Source organism: Aspergillus steynii (genome assembly GCF_002849105.1).
Source record: "Aspergillus steynii IBT 23096 chromosome Unknown P170scaffold_4, whole genome shotgun sequence".
NCBI classification, from domain to species: domain Eukaryota; kingdom Fungi; phylum Ascomycota; class Eurotiomycetes; order Eurotiales; family Aspergillaceae; genus Aspergillus; species Aspergillus steynii.
Genome location: NW_020194401.1, coordinates 3,786,252 through 3,804,897, shown reverse-complemented (window position 1 = coordinate 3,804,897; position 18,646 = coordinate 3,786,252). Strand labels below are relative to the sequence as shown.

The 18,646-nt window shown below is 48.5% G+C and overlaps 8 protein-coding genes across 8 annotated transcripts; 4 read left to right on the top strand and 4 right to left on the bottom strand.

Moving 5' to 3' along the window:
* Positions 1-251: 251 nt before the first annotated feature.
* On the top strand, positions 252-1,731 carry P170DRAFT_510262 (TDT family transporter; the record flags this gene model as incomplete). The annotated part of the gene is made up of 5 exons (XM_024854763.1): positions 252-441; positions 491-859; positions 909-1,205; positions 1,262-1,547; positions 1,597-1,731. The coding sequence occupies exons 1-5, from the start codon at positions 287-289 to the stop codon at positions 1,729-1,731; spliced, it is 1,242 nt and encodes a 413-aa protein (XP_024705112.1). The 5' UTR covers positions 252-286.
* A 191-nt stretch (positions 1,732-1,922) lies between these two features.
* Positions 1,923-4,064, bottom strand: P170DRAFT_496039 (putative amino acid transporter). Its single transcript, XM_024854091.1, has 9 exons — positions 3,751-4,064; positions 3,688-3,701; positions 3,567-3,639; positions 3,181-3,512; positions 2,991-3,134; positions 2,524-2,936; positions 2,448-2,475; positions 2,286-2,401; positions 1,923-2,224 (listed from the first exon to the last, which is right to left on the bottom strand). Exons 1-9 carry the CDS (start codon positions 3,918-3,920, stop codon positions 2,138-2,140), a joined length of 1,377 nt encoding a protein of 458 aa, XP_024705111.1. The 5' UTR covers positions 3,921-4,064; the 3' UTR covers positions 1,923-2,137.
* Positions 4,065-5,013: 949 nt separating this feature from the next.
* Positions 5,014-7,162, bottom strand: P170DRAFT_357558 (2-polyprenyl-6-methoxyphenol hydroxylase; the record flags this gene model as incomplete). Its single annotated transcript, XM_024844225.1, has 6 exons — positions 5,014-6,015; positions 6,065-6,285; positions 6,339-6,507; positions 6,555-6,812; positions 6,866-7,052; positions 7,110-7,162. 6 exons carry the CDS (start codon positions 7,160-7,162, stop codon positions 5,014-5,016), a joined length of 1,890 nt encoding a protein of 629 aa, XP_024705110.1.
* A 585-nt stretch (positions 7,163-7,747) lies between these two features.
* On the top strand, positions 7,748-9,905 carry P170DRAFT_357003 (putative phenylalanine ammonia-lyase; the record flags this gene model as incomplete). The annotated part of the gene is made up of 3 exons (XM_024844190.1): positions 7,748-7,872; positions 7,920-8,026; positions 8,080-9,905. The coding sequence occupies 3 exons, from the start codon at positions 7,748-7,750 to the stop codon at positions 9,903-9,905; spliced, it is 2,058 nt and encodes a 685-aa protein (XP_024705109.1).
* A 943-nt stretch (positions 9,906-10,848) lies between these two features.
* P170DRAFT_476089 (O-methyltransferase) lies at positions 10,849-11,739 on the top strand (the record flags this gene model as incomplete). The annotated part of the gene is made up of 3 exons (XM_024853318.1): positions 10,849-10,881; positions 10,944-11,645; positions 11,698-11,739. 3 exons carry the CDS (start codon positions 10,849-10,851, stop codon positions 11,737-11,739), a joined length of 777 nt encoding a protein of 258 aa, XP_024705108.1.
* A 369-nt stretch (positions 11,740-12,108) lies between these two features.
* P170DRAFT_476088 (NAD(P)-binding protein) lies at positions 12,109-13,141 on the bottom strand (the record flags this gene model as incomplete). The annotated part of the gene is made up of 2 exons (XM_024853317.1): positions 12,109-12,693; positions 12,758-13,141. 2 exons carry the CDS (start codon positions 13,139-13,141, stop codon positions 12,109-12,111), a joined length of 969 nt encoding a protein of 322 aa, XP_024705107.1.
* A 1,956-nt stretch (positions 13,142-15,097) lies between these two features.
* Positions 15,098-16,551, top strand: P170DRAFT_456312 (putative MFS monocarboxylate transporter; the record flags this gene model as incomplete). Its single annotated transcript, XM_024851609.1, has 3 exons — positions 15,098-15,305; positions 15,354-15,591; positions 15,640-16,551. Exons 1-3 carry the CDS (start codon positions 15,130-15,132, stop codon positions 16,549-16,551), a joined length of 1,326 nt encoding a protein of 441 aa, XP_024705106.1. The 5' UTR covers positions 15,098-15,129.
* A 940-nt stretch (positions 16,552-17,491) lies between these two features.
* Positions 17,492-18,567, bottom strand: P170DRAFT_510260 (cysteine dioxygenase type I). Its single transcript, XM_024854762.1, has 3 exons — positions 18,221-18,567; positions 17,900-18,158; positions 17,492-17,843 (listed from the first exon to the last, which is right to left on the bottom strand). Exons 1-3 carry the CDS (start codon positions 18,494-18,496, stop codon positions 17,719-17,721), a joined length of 660 nt encoding a protein of 219 aa, XP_024705105.1. The 5' UTR covers positions 18,497-18,567; the 3' UTR covers positions 17,492-17,718.
* Positions 18,568-18,646: the final 79 nt, after the last annotated feature.

The window sequence follows — 18,646 nt, the reverse complement described above, 5'->3', positions numbered from 1 at the left end:
GATCGGCGTCCGACATATCAGGAATGTGAATGGAATCAGGAATCCCAGGAGAGCCCCTTCAATAACACGTCATTTGGCAGCCATGTCTCGCATTTATCACAATTGGTCTTGGCACACCTTCAAGCCGTGGAACACTAGCTCAGGCGCCCAATGCAGAGATTTACGGTGATTCGACAATATCTACGTCAATAGACCCGACGAATGAGCTCACTGACTGGGTTGATCGTTGATTTGCACCTCAACAATCATTCTTGCGATTCAAGCGAACAGAATTTCCACACAATACATGGAGTCCGGGTCGGATTCTCAGCTCACCCACGCGGGCGCAGTCCCTGCCGGACTAGAAAACGCCCTGTCAGCGCCACAGTCCGGCGATCTGGAGGCCAATAGGTCGAAACACGATGTCGGCTGGCGCCGCATTGTGCGCAACTTTACTCCGGCGTAGGTCGTTGCTATCTAAACTCTAGCGACTCACTAACAGGCAGTATAGATGGTTCTCGGTGAACATGGGGACCGGGATCGTGTCTCTCCTCCTTAACACGCTACCATACAATGGTCTCTGGTTGTACTACATTTCCATTATTATCTTCGTTCTCAATGTGCTTTACTTCGCCACGTTCTGCGTCATCGCAACTCTGCGATACACGCTGTATCCGGAGATCTTCAAAGCGATGATCACGCACCCGGCGCAGTCCATGTTCCTGGGCACGTTCCCGATGGGCCTGGCGACCATTATCAGTGTATTCTGCAACGTGTGTGTCCCAGCATGGGGCGATGGCGCTGCCTACTTTGCCTGGGCCTTGTGGATTCTGGATGCCGTTCTTGCGGTGATGACAGCAACAGTGGTGCCATTTATAGTGTAAGAATGCCTGTCTGAATTCCGCTACCCAAGCTAAACAATAAAATAGAATGACACGGAAAACCGAGATTAGCTTATCAGCCATGAACGCCGCCTGGCTACTACCGATAGTCTCATGCGTTGTCGCCGCAGCATCGGGGGCCGTGGTAGCAGGCGTCCTCCCAAATGCGCAGCACGCTCTTTGGACGGTGATGGTCAGCTACGCACTCTGGGGAATGGGCGTTCCGCTCGCAATGATGGTCATGGCCATTTATTTGCAGCGGCTTCTTCTTCATAAGCTTCCGCCCAAGACAGTTCTTGTCAGCGTATTCTTGCCCCTGGGTCCTCTGGGCCAGGGCGGCTTCGGGTACGAGCTTCCTAGTTCTTCTTATGGCTTGTCAGTTACTAATTTCAGCTATGCAGGATTCAAAAGCTCGGCGAATGTATTTACAAGATCTTCCCAGAAACTCAATCACTACATGGGTCCACGGGGATCATCTTCTACGAAGGCGGCTTCATCATCGGGCTAATAATGTGGGCTTTCGGTTTGATCTGGATGTTTTTCGCCGCCGCCTCTCTGATCCGAGCCCGGAAGTTCCCATTTAACTTGAGTTGGTGGGGACTGACATTTCCGCTGGGCGTGTATGCGATGTGCACTTGTCAATTGGGACGAGAGTTGCCGTCGACGTTCTTTGCGGTCCTTGGGACTGTAAGTATGCCTCCTCCCTCGGTGTGACACTGGAATTGACGAAGTTTAGATCTTTTCTGTTATTGTCGTGCTCCTGTGGCTTTTGGTCAGCTTCCACACGATTAGAGGGACGATACGAGGGGATCTATTCGAGGCTCCGTGTGTGGCAGATCTGGATCGGAGGAAACGGGAGGATTCGGAGTAGGTTTGGGTCACGTCAAATGGTTGGATATTCCAACTGGCGACAGAACTAGGAGCAAATCCGAAAAGACTGTATTTAAACTGGCTAATATCTAAAACCTGGCCCCTTCTACGAAATGAAACTACTCTTGCTTTCTTAATCGTTTCGAGTTCGCCTCGGTCCATGCCATTTTAACCGCGATGAAACTAATGCGATCCGGATGTACAAATAAGTATGTTTAACACCAGCAAGAGACACCTGCGATGCAGCGAGCAAATACTAGAAAGTTAACCCCAACGTACCGGGTAACCTTTCGTAAATAAAGAAGGGGTAAGCAGGAAAACAAGATAAACGCAAGGCAATGAGTTTTGGAATATCAGATGCAAGTAATGATAGACCCAGGGTTTCGAGTCTGATTTGCGCCCAAAGTCTAACTTCCGTTGTTTGCGCATGTCCAAGCAGACGACTGAGAACTTTCATGAATTGATTTGCCAGAGACGTAAAGACCAAGGCCGCACTGTATATGTCAGTATACAATGGTGCATAATGCGAAGAAAACAAAGGAAAAGAAAACATACAATAGTGCAAGCAATACCCAGGACTATCAGCTGTATAATAGTGACACAGGTCCTCTTCGCCGAGGAGAATAGCTGGCCCTTGTTCATACCGAGCCCGAAGGCCGCGGGAAGTCCATCTGTCTGGTCAGCCTCATTCTATCGCGCAATTGGATGTGCACTCACAGCTAAACCAGCTACCGAATAAAGAGCTCTGCGCGAAAGTTAGTCCTGTGAAACATAGAGCAGCGTAAGAACATACAATCAAACTCAACAAGTCATTAAACACTGGGATGGACTCCGCCACAACCCAAGCAACCACCCACACCACAAACCCAATTCCTAGCCAGGCCCCAACAGAGCGGAAGCCCCGACTATGTATCTGCGACGAGCCACGGAAGATGCGCACGTAAATATATTTCGAAGCGACATGTCCGTGTATAACACCGGAGAAAACGACGGTCGGTATCGCGAGTCCCCAGGCAACTTTCTTCATTACGGACCCAGCAGAGCTCAAGGCCGGTGACGTGACGTCGGGCCCAGCGTAGCAGTAGATGACTACCGCTGTGACGACGTACATGCAAGTATCGACAATCTGCAACATCGCAAGCGACTTTGGGAAGTCTCGTGGGTTTTGCATTTCCGAAATAAAGCCGAAGAAGGCAACGTGGGCGACTAGTGGGTTGTTAGAACAGAATTAATATCAAAGTGGATGCTCCACTGCCATACTATATGCAAACAAGATGTTTGTGACGGCCAAAAACTCCTTCGCAAATCCATGGCTAGTGGCGATCTGAAGGCGGTGCGACACTGGATTTTGAACACCGATCGCAATCATCGTAACAATTGTCGCGATGAGGATACTGGCGAAGGCTGGCATTGTCAGTCTCGCTTGAAACAACCCGGAAACCTCACTTACATATCACCGATATCCAATACACCTTTTCCATGCGCCGCGGCAATGACCCGATGAAGCTCACAACCAGCCCAATCGCCGAGAATCCAATAGTACAAGCGCCATGGTTCGTGAGCTCATTCATCAGTACCGAAAATGTCAGGACGTGGCTGGCCATGAGAAATATTAGAAATATTAACTGGCCAACACTGAGGAACTCCTGCGCAAATCGGCCGAAAAATATTCCTCCGGCATCGCTCATGCTGTGGATCTGTGGGTATCTCAATTTCACTCTGCCGATGATGTGACCAGTGTACCAAGCTACTCCTGACATGAACACAATGATAACGACGGCTCTGTATTCGGTGGATCAGTAGGGGGCTCGTTTTCGAGGATTGTCGTCGACATACGGAACGATCCCTAAAGTCGCAACAGCAGATGGCAAAGACAGAATTCCCAAAGAGACATTCTGCGCAGTCATCACTGATGAGGATTAGAGATAATTGCGATATACTATCAAAGAACACCCACGCATTCCGCTCTGCCTAAGGAAGATCAGCAAAAGGATATACCATCAAGAAACAACCACTTTACCACCACTTCATCACTCGATATTTGACCTCCGCATTTTCCTCATTCCCGAAGGGATCGTCGATCGGAGACGGCTCTGCTGGTCGGTCTTTTTTCTCATCGTCTCGGACATCATCATTGGTGCTCGGCTCTTCATACAGAGTCTCGGCGGACTCCAACTCCCGAACACTCATCTTCACGATCACAGTGAGTAAATAAATGTAAAGACAACAGTAATGCCAGATCAATCCTGAGCGAAGGACTGAGAAAATATCGAGCACATGTTTACTCTATCTCACCCCTTGCGTCTGGCTCCACCTTCCGAATGCAACCGCGATCAGGTAATCGACAAAGAGTCATGAGAATTGGTGCATTCTGAGGGTACCTATTGCGTGCGATTTCTGAGTCCAATCAGAGTAAGACTAATCATGCAGTGGACGACATTTGCCGCATTCCTCGTTATCGGTGTTTCCGACCCTTCGCTGATATGTCCTTTGATTCCAGGTTTCTTGACTTACTGATTCCTTCATGCACTGATAAGCTAGCTTCTCATTTTCTCTCTTCATCTAAGAGATGTTCGTCAATTGTCTTCTTGCGATGATCGCTGCATGAAGCTCTGAAAACTAGTATGTGACGCTGCCTCCGGAAGTGACCGGAGCCGCAAGCGGCAAGAAGAAAGAAACAAAATGGATAAATTATCGGTGCAGAAGAAAAAAGAATGTCCCATATACACTTGTTGCATGACCAAAAATGTACTCTGGACTTTACTAGGTGCTTCTTCCATGCATGTTCAGAGCTCAGTAGTCGTGGTATATATTTCTGCAGAAGGCTTTACAAGTTCCTCTGTGCCTTGACGCCGGCTGAGGTTTGGGGCGTATCCTAGGCGTAATGAGGGACTCGAGGCCCAAAGTCTCAAAGAAGCAAATTTTAGCCTTATGAGTGCCAGTAGCTGAAATTTATCGTAAATGCTTGAGACTCTAGAGGATAAAAATGGCTGCACTTTTCACAGGGGTTGCTACGTAGACGCTAACCGCATTGGAGCGGACCGATGGATTCCTGCCTTAGGCATCAGACGCCCGCAAATGCCTTGTTGCCTTGCTGCCTTGCCGCTACTGTTCGATGCCTTACTGTCCTGCTGCCTTACTGCCTTGATGCCGTGGCAAATTTTGTCGCTGCCCCCTGCTTCGCTATTTCACTGCCTCACTATCCAGCTTACCCTGTGAGGTGAAATAAAGTAAGATGCTAATCAATCAGTCCATAACAAACTCTCTGTTCAAAGACAAGAGTTTAAAATGCCTGATTCATTAAAGGAACAGAAAATCCCGCAAAGTATGCCTCCAATGCCGCTGTATCCTCCAGATCGCCGACAAAAGCAACATGCTGATCAGGGCGTATCAGCACCAAGCATCCCTGGGGCGCGATGCCATACGACTGGTAGGCATGGCCACAGCCTTCTCCGTAGGCGTCGTCGTCTGCAAATACCTGTCCATATTCGTATCCGCCATGGGGATCGAATGGTCGAAATATCTCAGGGAGTTCCATGAATTCGATCTTTCTGTGGCAGGACGAATGGACCAGATGAGCAGCGATAGACCCGACGGCCGTCTGGCGGATACTCTGGTTGATCTTGGTGAAAAACGAATCCGGTTGTGAAAGTGATGCCGCGAGCCTCTCTACTCGAAGCATCTGAGCACTCTCGACAATGTTGCCACCGAAAACGACGAGGTTCCACTGGCCTGTACTGCGAAGCCTTTGCTGCAGATGCCATGGGCGAGAGTCGCTCTGGCAGAGGACTCGATAACTAGGGAATCGACCGCCGACTATGATACCTTCCGCCAGGTAAGGTTTGCTCATTGGCCGGGTACATTCTGTTTTGAGGGCTAGTTTCCAATGGCCAGAAGCCGCAACTAAAATTCCGGGATCATAGATCACGCCGAGCCCCGACGCGTTGGAGTTTTCTTCTCGGAGGGACGCCTTTAGCGGGTTGATTTCGCCGCGGGAAGTGAGGGCCTTGTCTGCTTCGGCTGAGGAGCAGATGCCCCGGCAGATCTGTTTGTCAAAGGAAACTAATCTCTCTCCAACCGGTAGCCGTTCACTTTGGTATGTATGAAGTAGCTTCGGGGTAGCCATTCCTTTTAGAACGCTCGCCAATTTCCAGCCTAGATTGTATGTATCTTGCATACTGACGTTCATTCCTTGCCCGGCCTTGGGTGAATGTGTATGGACTGCATCTCCTGCTAGAAATACCCGGTTTTGGACCGAGTAGATAGGACAAAGGCGTTGGCCAACCTGATCCGCTATTAGCATGAGCGGGACGCTTTTTGGGCGTTTCACATACGGTGTATATCGTGGACCATTGGACTTTTGCGGCGTCGAAGAAGTACGGTTGCAAAATGGCCTTTGCTACTACGATCAAGGCAGCATGGTGATAGCAGCTCCGGATTTTGGCAGCCACCGTGGGCGACAACTGGATATAGAATCGCACCAACCGCCTTTCTCGGGGAATAATCATTATATTCCCCACTCTGGACTTGATAATACATCGTTTTCGAATATCGGCTGAAGGGAAATGAACAACGAGGCTGGTAGTAAGGATGCCGAGGAGCACTTACGAAAGTCTGTAACGGGGATGCAATCAATAACGCCCCAATGCTCATTTGAAGATTCACCTTGAAGGGAGAGGCCGAAATGCTTTCGGACCCAACTTCTCGCCCCGTCGCACCCGACGACATATTTTGTTCTAAATACGGATTCTATGACGGGCTCTGATCCCTTACACTGCTGGGTTATCAGAAACTTCAGAAACCTTCTAAGCTGCAAAAGCTTACCTGATCAATATCACTTCGCCATGGTTTTAGTCTAACTTCAACGGGGTTATGGGGAATGCTTTCGACGCGGTTTTCGTCAATTTTGATAGATGTGGGAACGGTGCCCCATTTAACCTTGACATTCCCATGGTCCTTGATAAAGCCAAGAAGATGCTCTTCGACCCGGTCCTGAGCTAGGGTGCATTCCTTGAATCTCGAAAGCCCGGGATTATGGTTTAATGTCATACTTTCCCTGCGGATCCCGTCATGCGAGTCAATCTGGGCCTGTCAGCGTACAGACCAACTTGAACGACTCAACTGGAGACACGTACCCACAAACAAACTTCAACGGTAGGATTGGACTCCGACCAGACTGCATTGCCGATTCCAAAACTGTCCAGGATCTCGATTGTTCTGCTTTCTAGGCCGTCGGCATGCCCGGCTTGGGTGCGACATTGTTGTTTCTCAGCAACTAGCGTTTTCACGCCTGCTTGAGATAGCCAAGTGGCTGCCATTAGCCTGAGCTCTCATTAGTCCACGTTTGAGATCGGTAACCGAAAGGAATGACGAAAATACCCCGCAGGACCAGCCCCAACAATAATGACATCGTATTGGTTGTCGATAGTCATTGTGAGAGGCTACGTGGAAAGGGATGCAGGAATGTTTGCTGAGCATGAGCTGGCTGTTAGCCGACGCTAGAGAGAGAGAATGAAGTGTAGCATAGCATAAGACATGAATTATATACCGAGCCTACAACTTTCATCAAAGTCTATCTGATTGTACACATGATGGACAACGCCCCTCCTTCCGTCGTCATAGTTAAGCTTAATCGCAGCCATGACCGCATGGCTGTTGATGCAGAGTTCCCGAAAAGTATTCCGTGATGCAATCAGGCAGATACGCCTGTGCAAACGCACTTAGACTTTTCGCGAGAACCCCTTGCTTCGCTCGAACAAGATTCGGCCATCTTGGCCACGATCGGGCATTCCTGAGGTTGTGGAATGTGCCTGTCCTGGGTAGGAGAAGCCGAGGCCAATCAGGTGCCGGGTGCGTTGTCTCGAGGCACGAACACGTTGAAATGCCCGATAGCCCCCGTTAAGGGATTGAGGTATTTATGAAGCGATGTGTCCAACTCTTTCGCTCTTCAAAGTGTGATGATTTTACAGATTGATCGAAATACTTGTACTAGACTTACCCATAAATGACGGTGCATAATGTCGTCTCATCTGAACTTAGTGAAGGAATGCTGGGCTGATAGGGAAAGCCTACTGAAAGATAGGAGTCAGGTGGTCCTGGACGGAGACTCGCTAAGCCTGGGGGCTGTTGTTGCAGTTTCACGGTAAGTTCTCTCATTTTAAATTGAAAGTCCAAAGCTGACGCGTATAGGAATTCTACCAAAGCCCTGATCAAGGAGTCCGAAGACCTGTACAAAAGAGTGCAGGATAGCATCAAAACATTGACAATCAGTCTTGGGAAAGGAGAACAAGTATATGGTTAGTTTCGCGACATGAACATCTTTGACAAGAATTAATCTAACAAACTGAAGGAGTCAATACTGGTCCTGGTGGAAACGCTGCCACTAGAACCCGCCGTCTGGAGATGCTTCAACACTCCTTTCTACAACACCACCAATGCGGTATTCTAACGGACCCAGCGCTAAATGGCTCGGAAAAGCTCGTCTATCAAAAAGACCTAAGTGACAGCTTACCAGTAGAGGTTGTTCGAGGAACAATGCTCCTGCGTTGCAATTCTCTTCTTCGAGGGCATTCAGCAGTACGAGTTGAGGTGATTGAATTGTTACTTTGCGCGTTGAACAATAACATGACACCTGTCGTGCCCCTACGAGGGAGTATCTCTGCTTCGGGAGATCTATCTCCCCTTTCCTATCTCGGTGGCCTTATTGAGGGGAATCCGGATATATTCGTGCAAGTCAAGGAAAATGACAGGTATCGCATTCTATCTGCAAAAGAGGCCTTGGAACAGATGGACCAAGTCCCAATGACACTGAACGCCAAAGAAGGCCTTGGAATCATGAATGGTACAGCACCTAGCGCCGCAGCAGCCTCTTTGACTCTGTACGATAGCCACAACCTGGCACTTCTGACTCAAGTTCTTACCGCCATGGCAACTGAGGCACTCATGGGCACCGTGGACAATTACCATGATTTTATCTCCCAATGTCGACCGCATCAGGGTCAGGCTGAGGTAGCTCGAAATATAAGGTCATTTCTTTCAGGATCGCGATTATCTCCCGAGTTGGATGTCAACAAAGTGGGCCTCATACAGGATCGGTACGCTCTACGCACAGCACCTCAGTGGATAGGGCCGCAGCTTGAAGACCTCTTGTCCGCGACCCGCCAGATCGAAGTAGAGATCAACTCGTCTACCGATAACCCATTGATCGACATAGCCGAAGGCCGTTTTCACCACGGAGGAAACTTCCAAGCTGCATCTGTAACGTCTGCTATGGAAAAGACTCGCACCGCATTGGTGATGCTGGGAAGGCTTTTGCTCGCACAATGTGGAGAGCTTACGAATCCGATGATAAGTAGAGGCTTGCCTCCGAATCTCTGCGCAGACGACCCGAGCTTGTCGTTTGCCATGAAGGGACTCGATGTGCACATGACGGCCTACTTCTCTGAGCTCGGCTTTCTTGCAAATTCAGTCGCCAGCCACGTCCAGACAGCCGAGATGAATAATCAATCCGTCAATTCCCTTGCCTTGATATCATGCAGATATACAAGGCAGTCGGTAGAAATACTGTCCATGATGTGCGCAGCGCACCTGTATATCCTGTGTCAGGCTTTGGACCTTCGGGCTTTGATGGTAGATTTTCTGCAATCTACCCAGACACAAGCAAGACCGGTCTTCGAGGAGGAGTTTGGAGCCCCCAAAGGTTTTAAAAAGCCCAGCTTCGAGGAAGTATGGATGTCCGTCGAAAGCGCCTGGCTTGACACAAGCCAATTGGATCTCGTTCCACGGTGTGAGGAGGTAGCTTCGCGATCCGTCGGCCACATCGTGAACACCGAGTTGAATGCCTCTGATGCTCCTGATCCGAGTGTATTAAACTCAACCAAGGCATGGAAGGCCAAACTCTCCTCCCTTCTCTACAGAACATACTCAGATACGCGGACAACCTTCTTCACCGACAAATCAACGCCCCGTCTCCTTGGACAAGCATCAAAAGCCATTTACCTGTTTGTCCGTGAGGGACTTGGCGTCCCTTTTCATCAAGGAGTGACTGACCATCCTGTCCTGCCGAATTACGCTGATTGCCAAGATGGGAAGAAGACAATTGGGTCTTACGTTACGCGCATCTATGAGTCGATTCGAGACGGTGAGATAATAGATGCATTGAAATGTGTAGTGTGATGGAAATAGAATTGTTCCTTTGAAGAGCAATATGATCTGCAATTTTCTATAAAAGGAGTAGGTAGCAATCAACAAATGGAGAATATTGCATATACCGCGAACCTGGACCAAATGACCTGACGATTTTACATGGTTGCCTGTAGTATTATGCGCACTGGCTTCAGAATAGTGGGTATGACACAAGGACATACACAATCAAGCCACAGTCATCATTGACTCCCTTGAATGCCAACTCCTGCAGGAGGTCGCCAAATTTGGAAAGAGGCAGTAACTCGAAGGTCATGTCCATGGAATGCAAACTGTATTAGTCAACCACGACAGGATACAGCGTAATGGGTTCGTTGAGGGCCTCATGCGCCATGACGTTGTGCCTTCGCATGAAACTATGTGCCCCGTCAGCACTAGCGTGGTCTATCTCTCTTGAAGCTGATCATATACCCATTTCATACATTTCTTTGCATTAAGACACATATAACAGGCAATCGAGGATAGTTGTGCGAGAATTTACCTAGGTTCTTGTTTTCCCTGTTTCATGTTCCAAGTATGTTGCCACCAAAGGGATAGAGTAGCCCCATGAGTTGCCCACTGCAGATTGATCGCAGAATTCTGTGGGTTGAAGAGTCCGTGACGTCACAGTGAGAATATCATGCTCATTTGATCTGCTGTAAACAGTTGAAATCAAGGCCAGTTCAATGTCTGGTTGCTAAATGGGGTGAGGGAAATATCGTTAGCGGGAACGCAATGGACTGCATAGAATGCGATAAGAATGACAGACCGCTTGACTGAAGTGAGATTCAATTCAAGAAGATTGCTTTTTATTAGTATTCTTTATCGTAATCGATACACAATATTGGGATTATCTAGTCTACCCATCCCAATTGCATTTTGTCTTTCCCAGTTCCCGCATTCCAACCAAGACCTATTTTCAAACCTCTAATAAACGATGTCTTTCTATAAACAGGAGGAAGAGATATACGTGAGCACCTCAACTCAAATAGCTGCATATGAATAGCACGCTAAATGATTAAACCCGACCAGCACAATGATGGCCGCGAACCAGCCCTTTTGGCCTTCATCGAATCCCACCCCGACTACGACCAAATGAAAGGCTCACCGCAGAGGATCCTAGCCGCAATCGACCAATACGGACGAGAGAAGGATTTTCTTATGAACGTCGGCCAACACAAAGGAGACGTCGTGAGAAAAAGGATTGCGGAACACAAACCCACTGTTATGATCGAATTGGGCGGGTACGTCGGGTACTCGGCGATTCTGTTCGGAAACGCCCTCAAGCAAGCAGGAGGCAGGAAATATATCAGTTTGGAGATCAGCCCTGTGTTCGCATCCGTGTCCGCTTCTCTAGTCAAGCTGGCCGGTCTCGATGATGTGGTGGAAATTAAGATCGGGCCATGCCGAGATACATTGCGAGCGCTCGGAAAGCTATACGGGGAGCACGGCCTGGATATGATATTCTTTGACCACGCAAAGACCGCATACGTCAACGACTTGAAGCTATGCGAGGAACTAGGTCTGGTGGCTCGCAACACTGTGGTGTTAGCGGATAATGTCATTTGTCCTGGGAATCCGGCGTACTTGGAATACGTTAGGGCCACGCCATCGAAGAAACAGGAAAAACGCCAATGTGAAGGCTTGGCCGGCAACAATGATCACTCCGTGGGCAATCCACTGTTGGTCTATGATACATGCATTGTGCATGGGTTGGAGCCAACGGGACAGCCGGTGTGTTTATTTTCAACACTTGTCCAGGAGACTTTCTAACTATATGCTTTAGGATGGAGTAGAAATCTCGCGCTGCTTGGGGGTGGAGGCATGATTGGATGCATTCAAATTTGTTTTTAGCTTAAGCTTAAGCTTTGAAGAATGAGTTTGCGCAAATTGAGCAGTATTAAAAAGCCAAATCTTGTCATATAAATGTCACTTTGAAAGCTATTTTCCTCTTAAGTCTAGTTGAGGAAGCAGTTCCTATGGTATTAAATGCCGCGCCGACGACGTCTCAAGCATCATTTTTGTGGTCTATGGTAAGAAGTTAAATTGAAACATCTTCTCTGGCATTCGGTGTGCTGTAATTAGATAAATCTAGTTTACCTTACGTTAGCAAAAGAGCTACTCGCGCTGCGCCATGGTTTAAAATTAAATTGTTATGATATATGCCCGGAGTCTACATTTGACAAACGACGTTAGATCATGAGTTCTTCGAAAACAATGCCTGAAAATATTCATCCACCGACAGCGGCTCCCGTTGGAGCAGATGATCTTGAAATTGCCCCCGGGGGCGCCAGAAGATTCCCTGGCCCTGGACATAGCGAAGCAAAAGGAGAAAGTCGCCAGGAAAGCCGCTATCGAAATGGACATCCTTAGGAATCAGGGAGGGATTGGTAATCCAATTCTCAGCGTCCTCAAATGATATGAATTTCAGACTCACTGATCTTCCCGAATGCCGCTTTAGAGAACTTGCGACCTCGCTGAAACTAGTGTGATCTCCGCGAAATCCCAGAATTCTGTTCTCCGAGTACTCTGGATGACAAATGGTGGACACAAGGAATTCGGCGACATCTTTGACGGACGAATAGTCCATCAGAGCATCTGGATTGCCAACTACGTATAGGGTGTAATCTTCTGCATTGCTGTCGTGCCAGGGGCATAGAGTGTCTTCTCCCGGGGCATCGAATAGCTCGCCGCAGCCAATAACAGTATATGTCATCTTGCCTGATCGCACAGCCGGATGTCTGATGGCACTCTCAAGACACTGCAGCTTCTGTAACCATGTCTGTACTCCCGTACGTAAGTCAATAGGTTCGCTCAGATTCGAAGCTAGAGAGGACATCACTTACCGGATGAAGGATTGGTTGACTTCCAGGGAAGATAGGGATTTGGCACATGCCAAATTCGCTAGGATAGAATCGTTTTACACCAGCGAGCGCAGCGCCGTCTTGGATGCATCGCTGTCGATCAAGAAGGTTCCCGCCCAGAGCGCTCAGCACAATATCCACACCTTGTAGCTTGATGCCGATCTCCTCGGGTGATGCGCTCGAGATGTCGAGATGCACAGACGTAACAAATTCCGACCGTACAGAGAGTCGCAGCGTTGACATGGGAGAAATGAAAGCTAGAATCTCGAAACGTTGCTCTTTGCAATTAACTAAAGCATGGAGCAAGGCATTTCCCACTCGACCATTTGCCCCAAAGAGGGCCACCTTCTGAGCTTGAATAGTCATCTTGGGGTCACAGTTCGAAAGAATCCGAGAGACGGAGAAAGTGGCACTAGAGCGAGAAATAAATATTATTCTAACGAAAGTCGCAACGATCATCACATTCCAGAATTTCAAAGTAATCGTCATAGGACATTTGATGGCGTTCATAGCTTACCCCTTACAGGATATTTAGCGATTACTATGGAGTAGTTTCGTGTTACTCTGAAATCTAGGTTCCCATTTCATAGAAGATTAACAAAGGCCCAAAGTACTTGTTTAAAAAGCGAGACCCATAGTGAGAATTTATCCTGCGCCACACGAATTCTGTAGGATAGACCTGAGGCGCGAACTCAAAGAAGCGGACTCATGATCCTACCACAGCAATTTTGCCTTACTATCCTTTTGTCTTTTGTGGTGTGGATATCAAGCTTACCTTGTGTTGAATATTCTAGGATGATTCTAGGATGAAAATTCGAATAAACTAAAGATTATGGTGGCGAATAAATCTCCTCTATCTTAAACAATTTTTTGTTTTCTGTTTCTTTCTCCCCTCCTGTCCTTTATGCTTTCCCACTCTCTTATTTCAACGCAGCAAGGGAGATTCTGTGTTATAATCTGTAATGTAGGCCACCTAATCTGGAAGGGAACATGCGACCCGTGCTGTTCTAGGAACTTCCTGCATAAAGAGAGTGTTGCACAAGAATGACCAGGAGGTCTAACAAAAGCCATAAATTCCGCATTGTTCACGCATTGCGTACAGTCATGTATGTGGCCGCCTTGAGCCCAACATATCGGGTTCAAACTTTTCCAGGACGGAAATTGTCAGTCATCCCGGCAAATGCACCATTCAACCCCTTCAAACGTGTTGATCCAGTCAGGAAAGCTACCTAGGTACATGGGGGAAGGATCCGGAATCTGTAAATGAATTAAAAACCCCTATACGCAATTAAAATACACACTTCTCGTGGAAGCGCAGCAGATGCCGCTTGCCACTAACTTACAGGTGGGTGGTAATCGGCAGCAAAAAAGTATCAAACCTCTCGTATTAATATAGGAACAATTGTTGAGCAAGACTCCGGGTTTGCAAAGTATTAAGCCCTTCATCAAGAGGTTTGCAACGAGTTGTTATATATGCCTTAGTTTTCCCTAATTAAGTTTGGCCAACTTCATCTGACGGATCTTTTTCGAAGGATCTCTCTACGGTGCAAGGAATACTGAAGTAAAATCCGAGTACTTCATAACCTACCTAACTATGGCTTGCTGCTTACGTATACATCAAAATGAAAGAGCTTTCGAGAGAGTTGCCTAGCCAGTCAGGCAGTTCAATTGGGACTAGAATTGTTCAACACAGGCCCTATAAGGTGGCCGAGTCGCGTAGAAAGCATTTCTTTAAATCTTCTTTTCTTTTCTTTTTTTGGTTTAAATCACTAAGCTCTTCTGACTCGGATATACTGTTCTCATATCCACCTTCTACCCCATAACTTTGTTCCGTCGGTACGTTTTTCTAATTGGATGTCCCAAAGCTACCAAATGGCTCAGAGCATCAAAAGAGTTTAAGCTCGGCTATAAGAGCTAGCGTTCCAGCCGTGCTCGGAGATCGGATATGAACTCGGATCCTTGAACATCGTGCTATACGTTGCACCATTGACGAATTGATGGTGCAATCTCTCCCTCATCATCCCGGCACATGGCGATATTTCACGCCGAATGACCAGTAACACGAGTTTCAGGTTATCCAGCTTACCAACACCGCCAAACAAGATCACAATCAGCTTACGGCCATGACTAGATCACTTCTAGGCGTCGGCTATTCGGATGCGCCATCCTCCCAAGAAATGCCGTGGATTCAGCCGAGCGACGCCATCGCCAACCATGACTAATGAAAACCCCATGGGACAAGGGTCCCACTGCGGGGATACGGGGTAACTAATTCCTCGAATAAATAGAATCCGCTGTCGGATCCTTTTCCCTCGGGGATTTCCGCCTGATGCGACTCTGCTATCGATATAACAATGGCGATTGAGAAGTCGGCAACACCGTGTGATGGCGGTACCACCGGCCATGTTGAGCAGCAATCAACCACGCAAAATGCAGTAAACACTGAGGTGCAAGAGAGGCCATCACCTAATGGTGGGTTTGAGGGTTGGATAAGTGTTGTTGCTGGATTTTGCGTTTTTGTTAACTCCTGGTGTGTATATCTTCGATTTCGATTCTTTCTCTAGCTAATCTAACCCAGGGGGTTGATAACTACGTATGGCGCCTTTCAGGAATATTACCAGACAGTGCTATTGCCCGATCAGCCTCCATCATCGCTATCATGGGTAGGCAGTATCCAAGCGACACTCATTGTCATGGTAGGAATTATAACAGGGCCGTTGGTGGATTCCGGCTACCTGCGACCATTGATTGTATGCGGGAGCTTTTTGACCGTGTTTGGGATCATGATGACCAGTCTATCAACACAGTACTATCAAGTGAGATACGCTTTCTCCACTGCAGACTACTCGAACTAACTCCACCAGATAATCCTAGCTCAAGGGTTCGGCGTGGGTCTAGGCGGCGGAATCGCATACATCCCAGCGCTCGTGGTTATTTCCTCACACTTCACCACGAAACGACCCATCGCAATCGGCTGCGCATCCATCGGGTCCAGTGTCGGTAGCGTCGTCTTCCCCATCATGTTCCGTCAGCTTCAGCCCAAGATCGGATTCCCCTGGACGGTGCGCTGCATTGGCTTCATCAACCTCTTCCTTGCCCTAATCACGTGTGCCGTGCTGTGTCGACGTCCTGGAAAAAGGACCCGCGCCAGAAGCATGATCGACTTCAAGGCCTTCAAGGAACTGCCATTCATGCTCTACTCTGTCTCCCTGACATGCATCATGCTCGGCTACTACATCCCGGTCTTCTACGTCCCATCCTACGCCCGCGTGGCACTACACACCACCCGAGACCTATCCTTCTACATGGTCGCCATCATCAACGGCGCATCAGCATTCGGCCGAACACTACCATACCTCGCCGGCTCGCGCGTCAAACCCATGGTCATCTTACTCTGCGCTACAGCCGCCGGGGCAGTCGCCATGTTCTGCTGGATCGCTGTTAGCAACACAGCCGGATTTATCGTCTGGGCATGTTACTGGGGTTTACTCAGCGGTGTGCTGGTCACGGCTCCGACCTCCATTGCCGGCCATCCGGTTTACTGTCCGGATCCGAGCTATCTGGGCACGCGCATGGGGATGATGTGGGGAATCAGTTCGTTTGGGTCCCTAGTTGGGACGCCGATCGCGGGTGCGTTGGTTGATCTCGACACGGCAGAGTTTTGGCGAGCGCAGGTATTCGCGGGTTGTTTGATGGTAGGGGCTGTTTTGTTGCAGTCGTGGCCTACTACTATTGTCGTTAGATATGATCGCGAGAAGGCCTCGGTTGATGGCTAGGTTTGGTGGAGGGCTTTTGCGATAAGTGGTTTAAAACGGTTTTATGTCATCAGAGACTTGTAAATAGAATCGATTCTAAAGACTATAGATTCTACCATACGTTCAAACGGGTTTCAGAACACGAATATCTCTCAATTCCCGTGGTGGTACGAGGGTTTGGTTTATCCCAAATTCAGCAGTTGTCCTACTGATCTTCTACCGCAGAAATAATGAAGTCGTGGCATTGCAGCTCAGTACTTAATCTGCCCTTGAATTACTATAAATATTTCAACGGAAGCCACAATTCGTGAACCTCCTTTCTGTACCTGACTACAGGAAATGGTATGCCTTCAGGATATGACGAGTTTCACACTGAGTTCCATCCATAAACCTTGCGCAGCCTCGTGGAAAACATAGTTTCACTGAACCCGGGAAGGGAAGTGTTGACCATCCATTCTATTGGCAGAGTGTACCAAACGAAAGGGAAAAAATAGGGGGGAACTAAAAATTAAAAGAAAATGAGCAAAAAGATCCTGCCCAGATAACGTAAATGCGTCAACGGCTTCACCGCTACAGCGCCATCTCGAATCAAACACCCGATTACCCCTGATCGGAGCGAAGGTCGGTGAAGCCGAAGCCACCAGCGCGCAGATCACCCGTTCTTGGCGTCGGGGAACGACCTTTTCAATCGGCGACCGGCAATATGCAGGTCACTTGGATAGCTGGACGACTCTAGGACGATTGTGCATGTGACTTATTTTATAGAAGGCTATCAGTCGAGAATGAGTCAACGAGAGGGAATTCTCTAGCCATTAGGTGTAACTCTATCCTTGCAGTGACAAACTCCAGCGTGGGAATCCACGGAGTCGATCGCGAGAAAATTTTTCTCGGACACCGATTTCGGAGTCTCAAATTTGCCAGGTGTTCAGAACTTCGCGTCTTCTCCAAGGAGCAGGAATAAAGCAGGAATAAAGGGTAGTAATATTATTCTAGAAACTAAGAATACACCACAAGGTGTCAAAAAGAGCCGAAACAGAGGACCGAGGAAACAAACCCCGGGCAAGAAAAAACCCCGAGAATGCAACAAGCGCTCGAAAGCAAAGGGTATCGTAATATCATAAAGGGAGAGCCTCGACTGAAGACCCGCTTCGGCCTCTCCGTGAATAGACAATGACGCACAGTGGCTTATTAGGCTTTGCACTCGGACGTCTCCGGCTTCAAGAACGACCGAGCCTGGGGCACGAAGCTGGCCTTGCCCGTCGTTTCGTCGAAGATATGGTATCCATAGTCCGCAGCGTTAGGCGGAGTATACACTAGTCAATCATCAGCTATTGTACAATCTCTCACTTGTCTAGATGAGGGAGCTTACGGTGCAAAGAAACAGCCACCTGGTTGGGACTGGGGTTGTGCACGCGATGAAGCCCGATATCATCCGAGATATACGTGACCGCGTCCATCGGGTGCACCGTCTGGGACTTCAACCTGAGAGGAGCCGACTTGTCGACTTCGGTCTCGGGCGCGTGGTACACGGTCTCCATCAACTCGCCAGCCAGCACTTTCATGATGCAGTGGGCGTTGGCGTGGTCGTGGACGGGAGAGCCCTTGCCTGGGTTCCAGACCAGGAGGAGCTATCAGAATGGTTAGCACGGCTGTATACCACAATTGAGACTTGGGAATGAAAAGAACGTACGATATTAGCCTTGGAATTGATGTTCTCAATGGCATTGCGGGTGTAATTCTTGCTTGGGTCACAGTGGAAGAATTGCACCCAGTCGTCAGGGTTCGAGACGTATTTCTGAACCAGAGATATCAAGTACTCTGCATTGACGCTGGCAGCATCGATTCCCGATGTTTCACCCAGGTATGACTTGATATCGCGAATGAGATCCTGCAGGTCATACGACGGCGGCAAAGGGCCGTCGCATTTTGGAAGAGACTGAGGGAGGGGAATTGGCAAAGAGAGCATGGTGGATAAAATTATGGGACTGGTCTGACTTGGTTGGGTTGCTGGTAGACTGTTGTAAGAATTGAGAAGAGTTATATTCGTTTGATCATGGAGCTGTGGTTCTTAAGGTCCACTCTGCTTCCCCTTGTGAGCAATCGCCGATTAACGGCA

Excerpts from the sequence above, each read along its gene's own strand:
- P170DRAFT_496039 (XM_024854091.1), bottom strand. The coding sequence starts at position 3,920 with ATGAGTGTTCGGGAGTTGGAGTCCGCCGAGACTCTGTATGAAGAGCCG. Across the intron at positions 3,513-3,566 it reads GCGACTTTAGGGATCGTTCC|AGCCGTCGTTATCATTGTGT; the intron begins GTATGTCGACGA and ends CACCGAATACAG. Across the intron at positions 2,476-2,523 it reads ATGACTTGTTGAGTTTGATT|AGCTCTTTATTCGGTAGCTG; the intron begins GTATGTTCTTAC and ends ACTTTCGCGCAG.
- P170DRAFT_510260 (XM_024854762.1), bottom strand. The coding sequence starts at position 18,496 with ATGCTCTCTTTGCCAATTCCCCTCCCTCAGTCTCTTCCAAAATGCGAC. Across the intron at positions 18,159-18,220 it reads TCAATTCCAAGGCTAATATC|CTCCTCCTGGTCTGGAACCC; the intron begins GTACGTTCTTTT and ends CCATTCTGATAG. Across the intron at positions 17,844-17,899 it reads GGTGGCTGTTTCTTTGCACC|TGTATACTCCGCCTAACGCT; the intron begins GTAAGCTCCCTC and ends ATGATTGACTAG.